Source organism: Pelodiscus sinensis, unplaced genomic scaffold (assembly GCF_049634645.1).
Source record: "Pelodiscus sinensis isolate JC-2024 unplaced genomic scaffold, ASM4963464v1 ctg37, whole genome shotgun sequence".
Lineage (NCBI taxonomy): Eukaryota > Metazoa > Chordata > Testudines > Trionychidae > Pelodiscus > Pelodiscus sinensis.
Window position 1 is genome coordinate 1,198,909 of NW_027465869.1, and position 12,354 is coordinate 1,211,262.

Below are 12,354 nucleotides of genomic sequence, written 5' to 3' on the forward strand. Positions count from 1 at the left end.
GGACCCACATCTCAGGCTGATAAAAGCGGGGGGCGGGCCCAGGGGACTTTGGAGACCCCCGGTTGCTTTAGCTCTGGTGCGTCTCCTCCTCACGGTTCCTTCGCGTTCTGTGAGTTCCACATCCCGACACCTTTGTGACGAAGGTAAGAGCCCCCAGGGGTTGGATCCCGCCCGGGGCCGGCTGGGTTCCAGGCAGGCCCAGCCCTCGGTCAAGGGCCAGAAGGTGATTCCTCACCTGGGCTGCGTCCTTAGCGCCACTGGGGCTTTCTCCTGGTTGGTTTCCCTTTTCCTCCATCCCCCCACATTTCTGCTCTGTTCTTGCCTCCTCTGTGACCTTCCCTTGCTGCCTCCCCCAGCTTGGGACCCAACAGACTAGCTGAAGGACGGGGGGTGGTTTGCAGGAGCCGTGGGGTGGGGGATGCAGCCCCCATTGTGGGGACTGGGGAGGTGGGGCTGGAACAAGTCTATGCCGGTGTCTTTGGGGAGAACGCTCCACCCCCCACACCTTAGATTCTCCCCTGATTGGCCAAGAAGGGGCTGTTGATGGGCAGGAGACTCGTGGAATGAGGAGTAACGGTAGTTTGAACTAGGAAGCCTAGTTCGAACTACCTAGTTCGTGCCCCGTGTAGCCGCGCTGCACGGGGTTCGAACGAGCGGGGTTTTAAAAATGGCGGCTCCCCGCTTATGCAAATGAAGCCCGGGAAATTCAAATCCCGGGCTTCATTTGCAAGTGCGGTATGCCTACATTACCCTCCTAGTTCGAACTAGCGGGGTAGTGTAGACATACCCTCAGGTCCTTGCAGTGCCTGTGCAAGACCGAACCGATAAGCAAGGGGCCATTTGGGGGCTGGGGGCAGTCGCTCTGGGGAGCTGGAACCCCTGGATTTCGCTCTGCAGGCTGCGCCCCAAGCTCCCCTTTGCTCCCCTCATTTGCAGCATGGCCAAACGTTTTCGGCTGTGGTTCAAGAAAGCCCTGAAGATGGCCCCAGGGCCGGTGGGGAGCAGCTTCTCCGTCCCCGCGGGCGGGGAAGCTGGATCCCACCAGCTCGGGGTGACTCGCCCACCGGCCAGGCCCCCCCGGACCTGGCTCCAGAGGCGGCTGGGCAGGCGGGACCCAGCCCAGCGGGGGAGCCGGGTAGGGTGGCTCCGGGGCCTCCTCTGTGGAGAGAAACACCTGCCCCGGGAGCCCAGCCCCCATTACCACCAGGGGGCATCGCCCTGCCCGGCCCCCGGGGACCTGCCAGTCTCCCTGCCCCAGCCCGTCGCTCCCCGCACCAGCCCCTGCAGCTGTGGGTCCAGGTCCGTCAGCAGCAGCGCCTGGGCCTCCAGCTGCAGCCGGGCCACCTCCCGTAGCCGCTCAGACCCAGGTGAGGGGCCGTGAACACGCTGGGCCCAGGGGCTCACCCAGTACCCGGGGGGGGGGCGGGGAGGGGCAGCCCCAGTGTCTGCCCCGCAGCCAGGGCAATGGATGGGGCGGGGGCTGCTTGGCTCTCTTGTTCCTGGTGGGGGCTCTGCTGAGGGCGTTGGCAGATGTGAGGGTGGAAGGGGGATGGGTCCCTGCGAGGGGCGTGTGGGGCCCAACCTGCCCTGGGTCCCTGACATGGGGGCGCGTGACCCCTGCTGGCCGCTGGAGTCACCCTGGTCCCTTCCCTCCCGCACAGAGCCCCCCTGCGCCTCGGCGGAGCTCTGCCAGGAGCGGATGGACTCCCGGGTGGAGGAAGGGGCCATCTATGACATCGAAGAGCAGCTCCACACCCGGGACACGGTAGGAACCTTCTCCACACGGGGGGGACCCGAGATTGTCTGGCCCCTTCCCAGCACGTCCCCCCCCCCTCCGGGAGGGGCTTGTCCCTGGGGATCCCCCTGGGGCCCCTTCTCCTGCATGACCTGGACCCCCCAAGCTGGGGGCTCTTGTCATGCACCAGCTGGGCCCCCACAAGCCTGGGGCAGCAGTTGGGGGGGGAGTGTGGGTGCTTGGACAACCGGCAGCTCCCACCTCCACTCCTGGGAGACCTGAGCCCTGCAGCTGTCCGTGGGGGGCAGGCAGGCCCCAGGCTCACAGACTCTCTCTGGGGTGCAGAGCCCAGCCGCCCTGCAGCGGTTCCTCTTGGCCATCCCCCTCGCCTGCCTCGCCGCCCTCCAAAGGGGCGAGGACACCCTGGCGCCGCGCTGCTGCAAGGACACCATGATGGCCAGGATCGTTGTAAGCGAGTCGCGGCAGCCGGGAGGAGGGGAGGGGATACGTGGGGTGGACAGGGGTCTGCCTGGGCCATGGCGGCGGGTGGGGGTGCTGGAAACGGGATGGGTGGAGCCAGGAGGGCTGGAGGTGGACATGGGGAGGGTGGGTGGGGATGCTGGAGGAGGGAGGGACACAGAAATGGGGCAGGTCTGGGGTGCCGGACAGGAAGGGGGATTCGGGACAGGGAGGGGTCTCCCCGGGCCATGGGGGGCTGGAAGGGAGCCGAGCGGGCTGCTGGGGATGCGCCTGGGGAGCAGGGATGAGGAGGTTCAGAGGCTGGTCACCAGGGCAGGGAGGGGCAGGAGACGGCCTGGGGACAAGGATTGAGCTGGTCCCGGTTTGGGAGGGGGGTGCTGGGAGGGGCCCTGTGCCGGGCAGGGGGGCTACAGGGCAGCGGGAGGCAGTGGGGTTGGATCCTGCTGGGTGGGGGCGCTGGCCGCGTGAGCGTCTCTTGGGGGCCCAGCCTCACACGCCCCTTTGTCTCCTTGGGTCTCACAGGAGATCATGGAGGACTCGCCCCCCCCGCTGGTCTTGGCCGACTGCCTCAACGCCGCCTGCAGCCTCAGGTACCGACCCCCCCCCCCCCCGCCGACTCCCCCCAGAGCAGATCCCCTGGCCAGGGAGTGGGAAAGTCTCTGTCTCCTGCTGCTGAATTAACAGTCTCTGCCCCTCTCTCCTGCCAGCACCTTGCAGCCTCCCCTGCGGGCCCAGCTCCTGAGCCCCCTGCTGAGGGCGGCCGTGGGACAGACAGTGTCTGGGGACTGGCAGCAGGAGCCCATCCACACTCAGGTACGTCCCTCCGGGCCCTGCTCCCGGGCTGGGCTGGAGCTCCAGAGAGGAGGGGGGGGGCAGAGGGAGGGAAGAAGCTGCAGGTTTGGATCCTTCCCTCCAGGTTTCCCGTTGCTCTCCCGGGGGGCCCGTCCCTTCCATGCCCAGCCTGGGCTCCTCCCTGCTCTGCGAGGCGGCTCAGACCCTGCTCAAGGCTGCACCCCGGAGCCAGCGGGTGGCCTGGATCCCCCAACCCCCCTCTGACCCAGGGCTCCCCCTTGTCTTGCAGCAGTTCATCCGGGCCCTTCCCTACGACCTCCAGGCCCTACTGGCGAGCCTCCTCGCCGAGTCCCCAGACACCGCCCGGCTGCAGCTCATAATGGAGGTGAGCCCCGTGTGGGGGACGGGGCCATTGTCCCTGCTTCCTCGGGGGGCCGAGAGAGGAGCAGTGTCAGTGGCTGGGGGGGGCACAGTCCGAGAGGAGCCCCAGGCTCTGCCCAGAACCGGCACCTCCCTACGGGTCCTGACCTGCCTCTTTCCCCCCCAGCACCTGAGCCCGTGGCTGGAGTCCCGCCTGCCCCAGGAGCGAGCCAGGGCCCTTGGCAGCACCACGGCCCTGCTGGGAGTCGCCACCACCCTCCCGGGGTTTGACGTAAGTGACCTCGGAGCCGGGGGGTCTGGGGCTGCAGGGCGCGGGGCTGGGAGCGTCCCCGGGAGGCAGAGGCAGGGCCGGGAATGGGCCGGGAATGGGCCGCGTTCTCCTTTCCCCGGGGAGGGGCGACCCTGGGCCCTTCAGGGGGGCTCTTGAGGGACTGGGCCTGGGGACTGGGGAGTGGCCGTCAGTGGATCCCCTTGTTCCACCCCCGGAGTGACCCTTCAGTCGGGGCCATTGCTCAGGGTTGTCTCCTCGCAAGGCCGGCCCCGCCCCGCCCCGGGAGGTGTCTCTGTCCGTCCCCCGAGCTCAGACCCGCCTCGGCGGCCGTTTGCATGGGACGTGCAGCCCCAGGATGCTGAGGGACCCCCCCCCTCTTCTCTCCCCTCAGAACTCCGCCGACTGGCCGAGGATGGGTCACCACGTGGCCCAGCTGGGCCTTTTTATTTCGGACCCATCCGAAGACGTCAGCCGGCTGGCCCGGGAGGGGGTGCACAGCCTGTATCAACTCCTCCTGCACCACAGGGGTAAGGAACCCAGCCGGGACCTGGGCCCCAGGGACACCCTGAGGGTGCCGGCGGCGGGGGGAGGGGACCCAGCCCTTTTCCCCCAGACTGGCCCAAGGGGGGATGCATCCCTCTGTGTTCCCCTTCTGCCCCCTGTGCCCCTCCATTTGCCCAGGGATGCCTGCAGGGACCCGTGGGAGGGGAAGGGCTCAGACCTGCCAGCAGAATGACCCTGTTGTGTCTCTTGCAGGCCTCAACATCCACCAGGCAGAGGACCTGTGGTGCAGACACTACTACAAAGAAAGATGGGTCCTGGCTCACAGCAACAGCGTGCGGGTGGGAGAGGTAAGGACGCGCTGCCAGGGCAGGGCAGGGCTCGGGGGTGGGGCTGGCTGGGGCCCTCGTGCGGGTAGGAGGGTCTTGGGGGCAGGAGGAAGCTGTGACCTGGGGCAGGGGTTGGGGTGCCGGGTGAGGAGAGCGTCTGGGTGCAGGGTCTGGAAGGGAGTTTGGGGGAGGAGGAAGCTGTTTTAGCCCCAGGAGTTGGGGCCGGGCTCTGGGCCGTCAGCTGAAACCTCCTGTGCTCTTGATTCCAGGTCTTTGGGCAGCTCTTCACAGCAGAGCAGGAGAATTGCTTTTTGGACAAGGCTCTGCTCGCTGCCCGCTCCCCCCTGCGGCGCCCCAGCCAGGCCGGGCTGGTCCTGGCCCACGCCCTGCATGGGCAGGCCCATCAGCTCCTGGAATACATGGTGAGCAGCCGGAGCAGATCAGGAGAGTGGGGCAGGGCCAGGGTCTCCTTCCCATCCCCTCAGGGAGTCCCCCGCCCCTTTCCTCAGGCTGCCCCCACCCCACGTCCCTGCTGGCAGAATCCCTCCTGCCCCTGTGAGCGTCCCTGGGGGTGGGGGAGGCTCTGAACACAGAAACTGTCCTAGGAGGCGGGAGGGGGCCGAGGTGTCAGGAGCTCTGGGGGGGGGGGGGGTCAGGAGCTCACCCTGCGGGCCTGACGGGGGGTGACCAGAGAGCAGGGGGGAGGAGGGTGGAAATGCTGGGGGGCCAGTTCCCCTGAGTCCCCAGGGATGAATGTGACGGATTCTGCTTCCCTTGCAGCAGGAAGACACCCAGTGAGAGCAGCAAGAGCTGAGGAGCCAGCAGCTGCGTCCCCCTCCCCCCAACCCTCCCAATTGTATTGAATTGTATTTACATTCTCATTAAACAATGTTTCAAAAAACATTTGGATCAGGCTTGGTCAATAATTTGTAATGGGGGGGCCATTTTGGCAACTGATCAAGGGCCACATTTCTACCGAGGGCTTTGGGGTCTGGGACGGGGTGGTTGGGTGCAGAAGGGAGCTTAGGGGTGGAGCCTGGGTGCAGGGGGGGGGTATGATCTGGGGCGGTGGATAGGGGTGCAGGGTCCAGGAGGGGGTATGGGCGCAGGAGAGGACTCTGGCCTGGGGGAGGGGCTCTAGAGGGGTGCAGGGTCAGGGAGGGAGCTGTGACCTGGGTGAAGGGGGAGCAGAAGGTTTGGGGGAGGGGGTGCGGGTGCCAGAGAGGAGTCTGGCCTGGGGGAGGGGTGTCGGGGGGTGCAGGGTCAGGGAGGGAGCTGTGATCTGAGGGAATGGGGGACGCAGGTTCAGGTGGTCGCCTGGGACAGGCAGTCGGGGAGGGGACGTGGGCGCCAGGGGCAGGCTCTGGCTGCGGAGGTGCCTACCTAGGCAGCTGCGTATGGGGGAGCCCGACTGTCACCTGAGGGGATGGGGGAGCTCAATTTTCAACTGTGGGGAATGGAGGAAATACTGTGGAGTGGAGGGAGCGAGATGGGGGGGGCTGAATTGTTCCCGGAGGGGAGATCTCCCTGGCTTGGGGGGGGCGGGCGTTTCCAGCAAAGCCCTCACATAAGAGGGGGACAGACGGGGGGAGGGAGAGGACGGGGATGGGCAGGGCAGGTGGAAATGGGGAGGGGCAGGAGAAGGGAAGGGGGAGGAGATGGAGGAGAGCAGGGGATAGGAGTGGGGGCGGGGATGAGGAGCAGGACAGAGGCAGGGCAGTGGTGGTGATGGCTGAGCGATGAGAACAGCTCGCAGGGAGCTTAAAGCCAGCAGATGCTTTTCGGCAGAGTTGCCATTTGCCCTGGCGGCTTTGCCAGAATAGCTGTGCCAGCGGGGAGGGAGGGGGCGGGGGGGGGGGCTTTTGCCACACACCCAAGCCAAGCCAGCTGTGGCGGCAAAGCCTTGTGATGTAACCTAAGCCCTTGGCAAGGTCGGGATCAACCTGCTCTGACAATTTCTCGGACCGGCGGGATGAGAAACAAGGATCGTGCAGGGAGATGGGGATGACTAGGAAGCGAATCCAGGTGTGGGGGGAATATCCTGGGTTGGAGGGTCAGTCGATACCCCCGCCTGCCACTGTCTGCCGGGGCTCTGCCCGCAAGATGGAACCAACAGCTGAGTTTGCTTTTCTGCCCCGTCGTGGGCACAAAAGGCCCAGAGCAGCCTCCTGCTATCTTGGAGGAAAGGGGCCAAAGTTCAGGAAGCAGGTGCCAGGCTGGGCTGGAATCCGCGAGCTCCGCTTTTGCTTTGCCCTTCCTGGAAGCTGGGCTGCAGGTGAGTGGCGGTTTCATCTCTGCTCTTGGGGTGTTTCTTGTGGGTTCCGAGTGTGGATCTGAGAGGGGCTGCGCAGGGGCAGTGTCATGAACGAGCTGTAAGCGTTACAGCCCCTTCTGCGCAGGCTGGCTCCAGCCTCCCGTCTGTCTCCAAGCCCTGGGGGAGAGGCGGGAGGCCAGCAGCATGGCCTAGTGGAGGGGGCAGGGGGTTGGGTGTAAGAACTCCCGGGTTCTAATCTAATGCCACCTAGTGACTAAGGCACAGAGTTGTGTGTTAGACCCTTGCTCCGCAATTCTGCGCTCACTCTCGCACTGGTGACCTTGGAGAGGCCTTTCAGGTCTCCCTTTCCCTGTCTATCAAAGGCAGGCAAGTGCGATGTAATGCCCTGGAGCAAGTGCTTTGGGACGTGTCGCACAAGTGTGCCTGGCTCACAAGCGTGTCAGCACAGGTGTGTAAAAGCGTGACGAAGGCTTTGAGATCGATGCCGAAGGCTTGTGAGGCTGTGGCTGGCCAAGTGACAGGGAAATGAAAGGTCAGAGTTTGGTCAATTAGATTTTATGGTAATACACTGAGACGAAGCACTTTGGGCGTATATACGATAATGTCTTTCCAAGTGCGTTAGTTCAAGCCGTGTCCTAGGAGCCAAGAGGTGAGACAAACATGCTTGGTCCTGTCTCGGTGCAGGGGTGGACTAGATCAGTGCTTCTCGACCAGTGGTACGAGTCCCCTTAAAGGTACTCAAGAGATGTCTGGGGGACACGTCAACACAACTGAAATTTGGAGAAAACTGAATTTTAGTTTTCAGTTTGACAGAGCTTTATTCTTTTTGTACCTTTTACACCCAAAAATGCCATCGCCCGCCCGGCTACGATGCAGTTGTTTAAACAAATGTGTTGCAACGGTAGAAAAAAATTGTGTGTGTCTGAAAACTGTAGGTACTGGGGGTACTTACACATTTTTTTTTAAAGGGGGTACATTATAAAAAAAGTTTGCGAAACACTGGACCTATCATGGTCCCTTCCACTCAGACTTTTCTATGATTCTGTGACAGGGCTGGGCGATAATTTTCAGAAGGGGGCCACTTAATGGATTTTGGTATGGGGTCATAGGCCGGCTCCACCCACAGAAGGGGCGGAGCCTGAGGCAGAAGGGGCGGTGTTGTGGACTAGCCCACCCTCAGAGTTCTCCGTGGCTGAGGCTTTCAATTAAAAGCACAGAAAAGAGCTCACAGCTTTGCCACTACTGGCAGCTGTCCAGCGTGGCTACAGCTTTTTAAAGGGCTCGTGGCTCCCGCCCCTGCTGTAACCATGAGCCGCGAATCATTTAAAATTGGATCCTGCTGCCTGAGTCACCACTTAGAATTCGGTGGCATGGGCAGCAGGATCTAAACCGAAAGTGGCCAGATCACAGTGTTAGGTGGGTTGCATCTTACCCAGCCCTGTTCTCTGAGCTGGTTTCGAAACCTCCGTGTCCTCCTTATGGTCTGACAGCTGCAGTTTTACTGCCTGTCTCTCCTCTCATGGCCCAGCCTAGCCGCAGCTAATGGACTAACTCAGGTTAGCATCACCTGCCCTGTCTTGGTGACTCTTCACAGCTGAACGGCCTATAAGGCATCGTGCTGGTCTTCTGATCTCTTGGTGACTCCTCTGCCTTCTGTTTATTTCTTTCTCCCTAGCTGGCCGATCGAGTCAAGCCCTGTCAGTGCGTGAAGGCCCCAGGAATTACGAGTGCGATGGTCTCCCATGCCCAAGGTAATCGGCTGGCTAGTAATGGATGGGCTGCTTGGTTATCAGGTTAGGCTGCACAAGCCAGGTCTATGGGACCCTATGGCCAGCTGGCACCTGGTTCACAGGGAGGCAGCTGTACTAATCTGAAAATGGCTGGAGGACACCACCATCATTAGGCTCCAGAGTCAACAGCACTTGCTCCTCTTGGAGCTACTTGTCCGTGGCAGGCAGCACAGCTTAGCAGCTCATTGGGACGTCTCCTTTCTGTTGTGAGATCTGGGCCCTTTAGAATGGCTGTAGCTATTTAGCAAAGGTGCACAGATATAGGCATGGTGGTTTCCAGCTTTATTCACCTAGGTGGCTGATTCCAGGAAGCAAGGGTGTGTGTGGGGGGGGGGGAGGGGGGAGTCCTGTACAGAGGGTTCCCTGGCCCCTCTGCTTCCATGGCTGTGCAACTGCCACCAGGTGGATTAGAACCTGGGACTTTTGGAGCTTAGGGCAGGAGCTGCTACAGCTTGAGTTATAAGTCAGTTGCCTCTCAGCATAGGCTGAAGAGCTCCCTTGTAATAATTGCTTGCTGGAAGTGGTCTCAGTGCCACTCCATAGGATAGTGACCCACATCAGGTGGGTGGGTTACAGCTGCAGGCCTGCTCCCAGCATGCGGATCTGCTCTCTGGGCGGCGTCTATAACTCTGTGGCTGCAGCCCTGCTCCCAGGACTGGATCTGCTCTCTGCCCATAGGCGTGTGCAGCACATTTCATTAGGGTGTGCAGCCAAAGAATGTTTTTAAATGTACTCTTTGACCCCCATTAGCCACACCCCCTGACTCCCATTAGCCACGCCCCTGACCCCCATTAGCCACGCCCCCTGACCCCCATTAGCCACGCCTCTGGAGGTAACACTTTCAGGGCAATATGGACACATGACCAGAAATAAAAGGTGTCATGTGACCTCCCCCCCCCCCAAGGACTTTTCCCACCATCCACTTACCAATAGGGATTAGTTTGGCCCTCACCAAACCCCCCCTCGTGCAACGATCCTGCAATTGCATTAACCCATGTGTGTGACATTAACTTGGGGGGTGGAGAGGCTGGGGGAAGTGTTCCCTCTAAGAGTTTCCTCCCATGAGCACAATACATTTTGTGTTGTGCACCAGTACTGAGTTTGTGGCTTGTTTGGATGTGCCATGGTGGCACCCAAGTTATTCATAAATATCTTATGAACCACTTACCTGTCCCCTCTGCTGCCCTGTCTCCTTCCCTTCCTCCATCAGCTCCCCTGGTGCCTACTGCCCCCCCAACCCCTCACCCACCTCTGCTGCCCTGACTCCTGCCCTTCTCACTGCCCTCGGCCTTCCCGAGACCTGCCCCCTCCAGCAGCCTTTCTCTCCCCCCCTGTGCCCACTCCTCCAGTAGCCCCACTCTGACCATGTGAGCTACCCCTCCTCATCCCCTCTTCTAACACCTCCCTCTACACACCTGCCCTGCCTCTCTCCTCTGGTGCTGGTCCCTCCCCTGCAGGTGTCTGCCCTTCTGCTTCACCCCCCGGACTCCCTGGCACCTGCACCTTCCCTTACCCTTGCACCCTCTTGGTGCCTCCCCCTTCGCTCACTGCCCCTGCCCCCTTTGCCTTCTTTTTCCCTGATGCCCACCCCCTCACCACCCTCTGCCCCCGTTCCCCTCATGTCCCTGTGCCCTCACATGTGCCTTACTCCATCCCTGCCTTCCTCATGCCCACCCCTTCTTTCAAGCCTTCTCCCAGCACCTCCCCTTCTCCCCTCTAGCCCCCAAAGCCCTTCCCCTCTCCTAGCATCATCCTGTCCACCCCCCTCACTGACACCTCCCCTCCTGCCCTTTTCCTCATTGTCTCCACTTGGCCCCGTGGCATTTGTCTCTCTCCTACACCCTGACCCTTGGTGCCTTCCCCTTTCATCTCCTGACCTGCCCCCCTCCCCTCATCACAAGCCCTTTCCTCTCTGACCCTTACCCCCTATTTTTCCCTCCTCTTCCAGCAGCCGCCAGCTGGTCTGTAACAGAGTTCTAGGGTCGCCCTGACTGTGTCACCCTTCTGGTGCTCCCCTACTATGTCTGTCTTAGGTTTCTCAGCCCCCTTTTGGGCCACAAACCCCCACCCCGCAGTCTCAGGTTCCCAAAGTTCCGGCAGTCCCCATCACTTGGTGCCTGCGCTGGGTCTGACTCGTAGGGTTGCGAGGTAGACCCTCCCCCCAAAAAACAGACACACTTGATCCTGGGCAGGGGGGAGGGAGGAAGAGGGACTGGCTGGGGGGGGGGGGGCAGGAACTGGCTGGAAGGAAGAGGGGATGGGAAGCAGCTCTGGGGGGGAAGGGCCAGATCCTGACCCTGGCCCCCCCTTCTCCCTCCCCGAGGCCAGTCATGCTGCCCCTGACCCCCCCTTCCTCCCTGAGGCCAGTCGCACTGCCCCCGATCCTGACTCCGGCCTCCCCTTCTCCCTCCCCGAGGCCAGTCATGCTGCCTCTGACCCCCTTCCTCCCTGAGGCCAGTCGCACTGCCCCCGATCCTGACCCCGGCCTCCCCTTCTCCCTCCCCGAGGCCAGCCCTGCTCCCCAGCTCAGTGCGGGCCCCTGCTCTCTCCTTAGCTCAGTCCCACTCTGCCGACCCTGGCTCCCTCCTGGCTCCCTGCTCTGCCAGTCAGGCTGAACTGGGACTTTAGCCTCTCCCCGTTGTTCCTGGGGACTGTCAGTCTCAGGATCTTGATCTCTCATTTCCCCTGCCTTTCACTGAGTTTCAGTAAGGAGCTAGCAGCAATAATGCCTCTACTTTTTCCCCCACTCCTGTGCAGAATACATTTTGTTATGTGCACCAAGGCATGCACGGATGTGCACTGTTACGTCACGTGGAGTTTCACAGCATGGGAAGAAATCAGTGGAAATACAGAGAGCTTGAGTAGTTGCAAGTGTCCATTTTATTGCATAGCACGGAGCTAGCTAGAAAAAACCCAAACCAGCTGGGCTGACCCCCAGTGACCTAACGCAGTTACTATAACAACAAGATCTATGTCTACACCCAGTACACCACATGCACCACCACTAGAAACACATGCTACCGGCTAGCAAACTGGGCAGCATTTGAATATCTCCTGGCTGGCCGCCCAAGAGCTCAGCTTGCAGGGAACACTGGCTAACCGTCCCCTTCCACCTGGAGAAGGGAGAGACAGGAAAGCAGCAACAGAGCATCTGCCTGGGGGAAGCCCGAATCCCATGCAGGAGTGGAGCCCTGTTCCTTGTTCCAGGCCCTTGCTAGAGTCCCCTCCCGTAGCTGCAGCTATGGCCGGCAGTTTTAAAAGCGGACTTACGCTGGCCCTGCAACCCGAGCGACTCTGTCAGTGGGTGCTTATCACTCCATCACCTCGAGCTGTTTAAGCAGCTTGTTTAACCAAGGAGGGAGGGAAAGGGAAACCTTTGGCCATTTGAGGGTTGCGTGCCAATGGAGGGAAAGGGGATGGATAAAAAGGGGCTGAGCACACGGTACTGCCTCTTTTTAAACCCAGGCCCAAAGATGTCCTGGAATTCTGGGCCACTGGCCTGAAGGAGATGGTCAAACTGCCTGGCAGCTGGACTTTTGGAGTCTTGTTATTCCTGGGCTCCTGGTAGCGATGGCTCCCATTCCAGGGGATTCCTGCCAGGTAGTTTACCTCAGACAGCAGCTTTTATTCCCCCGTGTCACTTCTCCCAGTATCTGAGACTTTGGTCATGGGGATCAAGCATTTAACATGATTCCAAGAGGAACCGGATGGTTCATCTAGCGAGCCAGGCTCACCGATATTTGAGTAGTTAATAAAAATCCCTAGTTGCTGTGTGTAGGTCTAAAAAGGGAAGGTTAGTA

General features: G+C 61.3%; 1 protein-coding gene across 1 annotated transcript; it reads left to right on the top strand.

Moving 5' to 3' along the window:
• Nucleotides 1-1,489: 1,489 nt before the first annotated feature.
• On the top strand, nucleotides 1,490-5,376 carry LOC142824077 (maestro heat-like repeat-containing protein family member 7). Its single transcript, XM_075915827.1, has 10 exons — nucleotides 1,490-1,765; nucleotides 2,081-2,203; nucleotides 2,738-2,805; nucleotides 2,923-3,028; nucleotides 3,297-3,392; nucleotides 3,555-3,659; nucleotides 4,051-4,186; nucleotides 4,416-4,510; nucleotides 4,759-4,911; nucleotides 5,270-5,376. Exons 1-10 carry the CDS (start codon nucleotides 1,550-1,552, stop codon nucleotides 5,285-5,287), a joined length of 1,116 nt encoding a protein of 371 aa, XP_075771942.1. The 5' UTR covers nucleotides 1,490-1,549; the 3' UTR covers nucleotides 5,288-5,376.
• The last annotated feature ends 6,978 nt before the right edge of the window (nucleotides 5,377-12,354 follow it).

Bases quoted from the DNA above. Each gene is read 5' to 3' on its own strand.
- LOC142824077 (XM_075915827.1), top strand. From the start codon at position 1,550: ATGGGTCCCTGCGAGGGGCGTGTGGGGCCCAACCTGCCCTGGGTCCCT. The intron at 3,029-3,296 runs GTACGTCCCTCC...CTTGTCTTGCAG, and splicing joins AGGAGCCCATCCACACTCAG to CAGTTCATCCGGGCCCTTCC. The intron at 3,393-3,554 runs GTGAGCCCCGTG...TTTCCCCCCCAG, and splicing joins GGCTGCAGCTCATAATGGAG to CACCTGAGCCCGTGGCTGGA.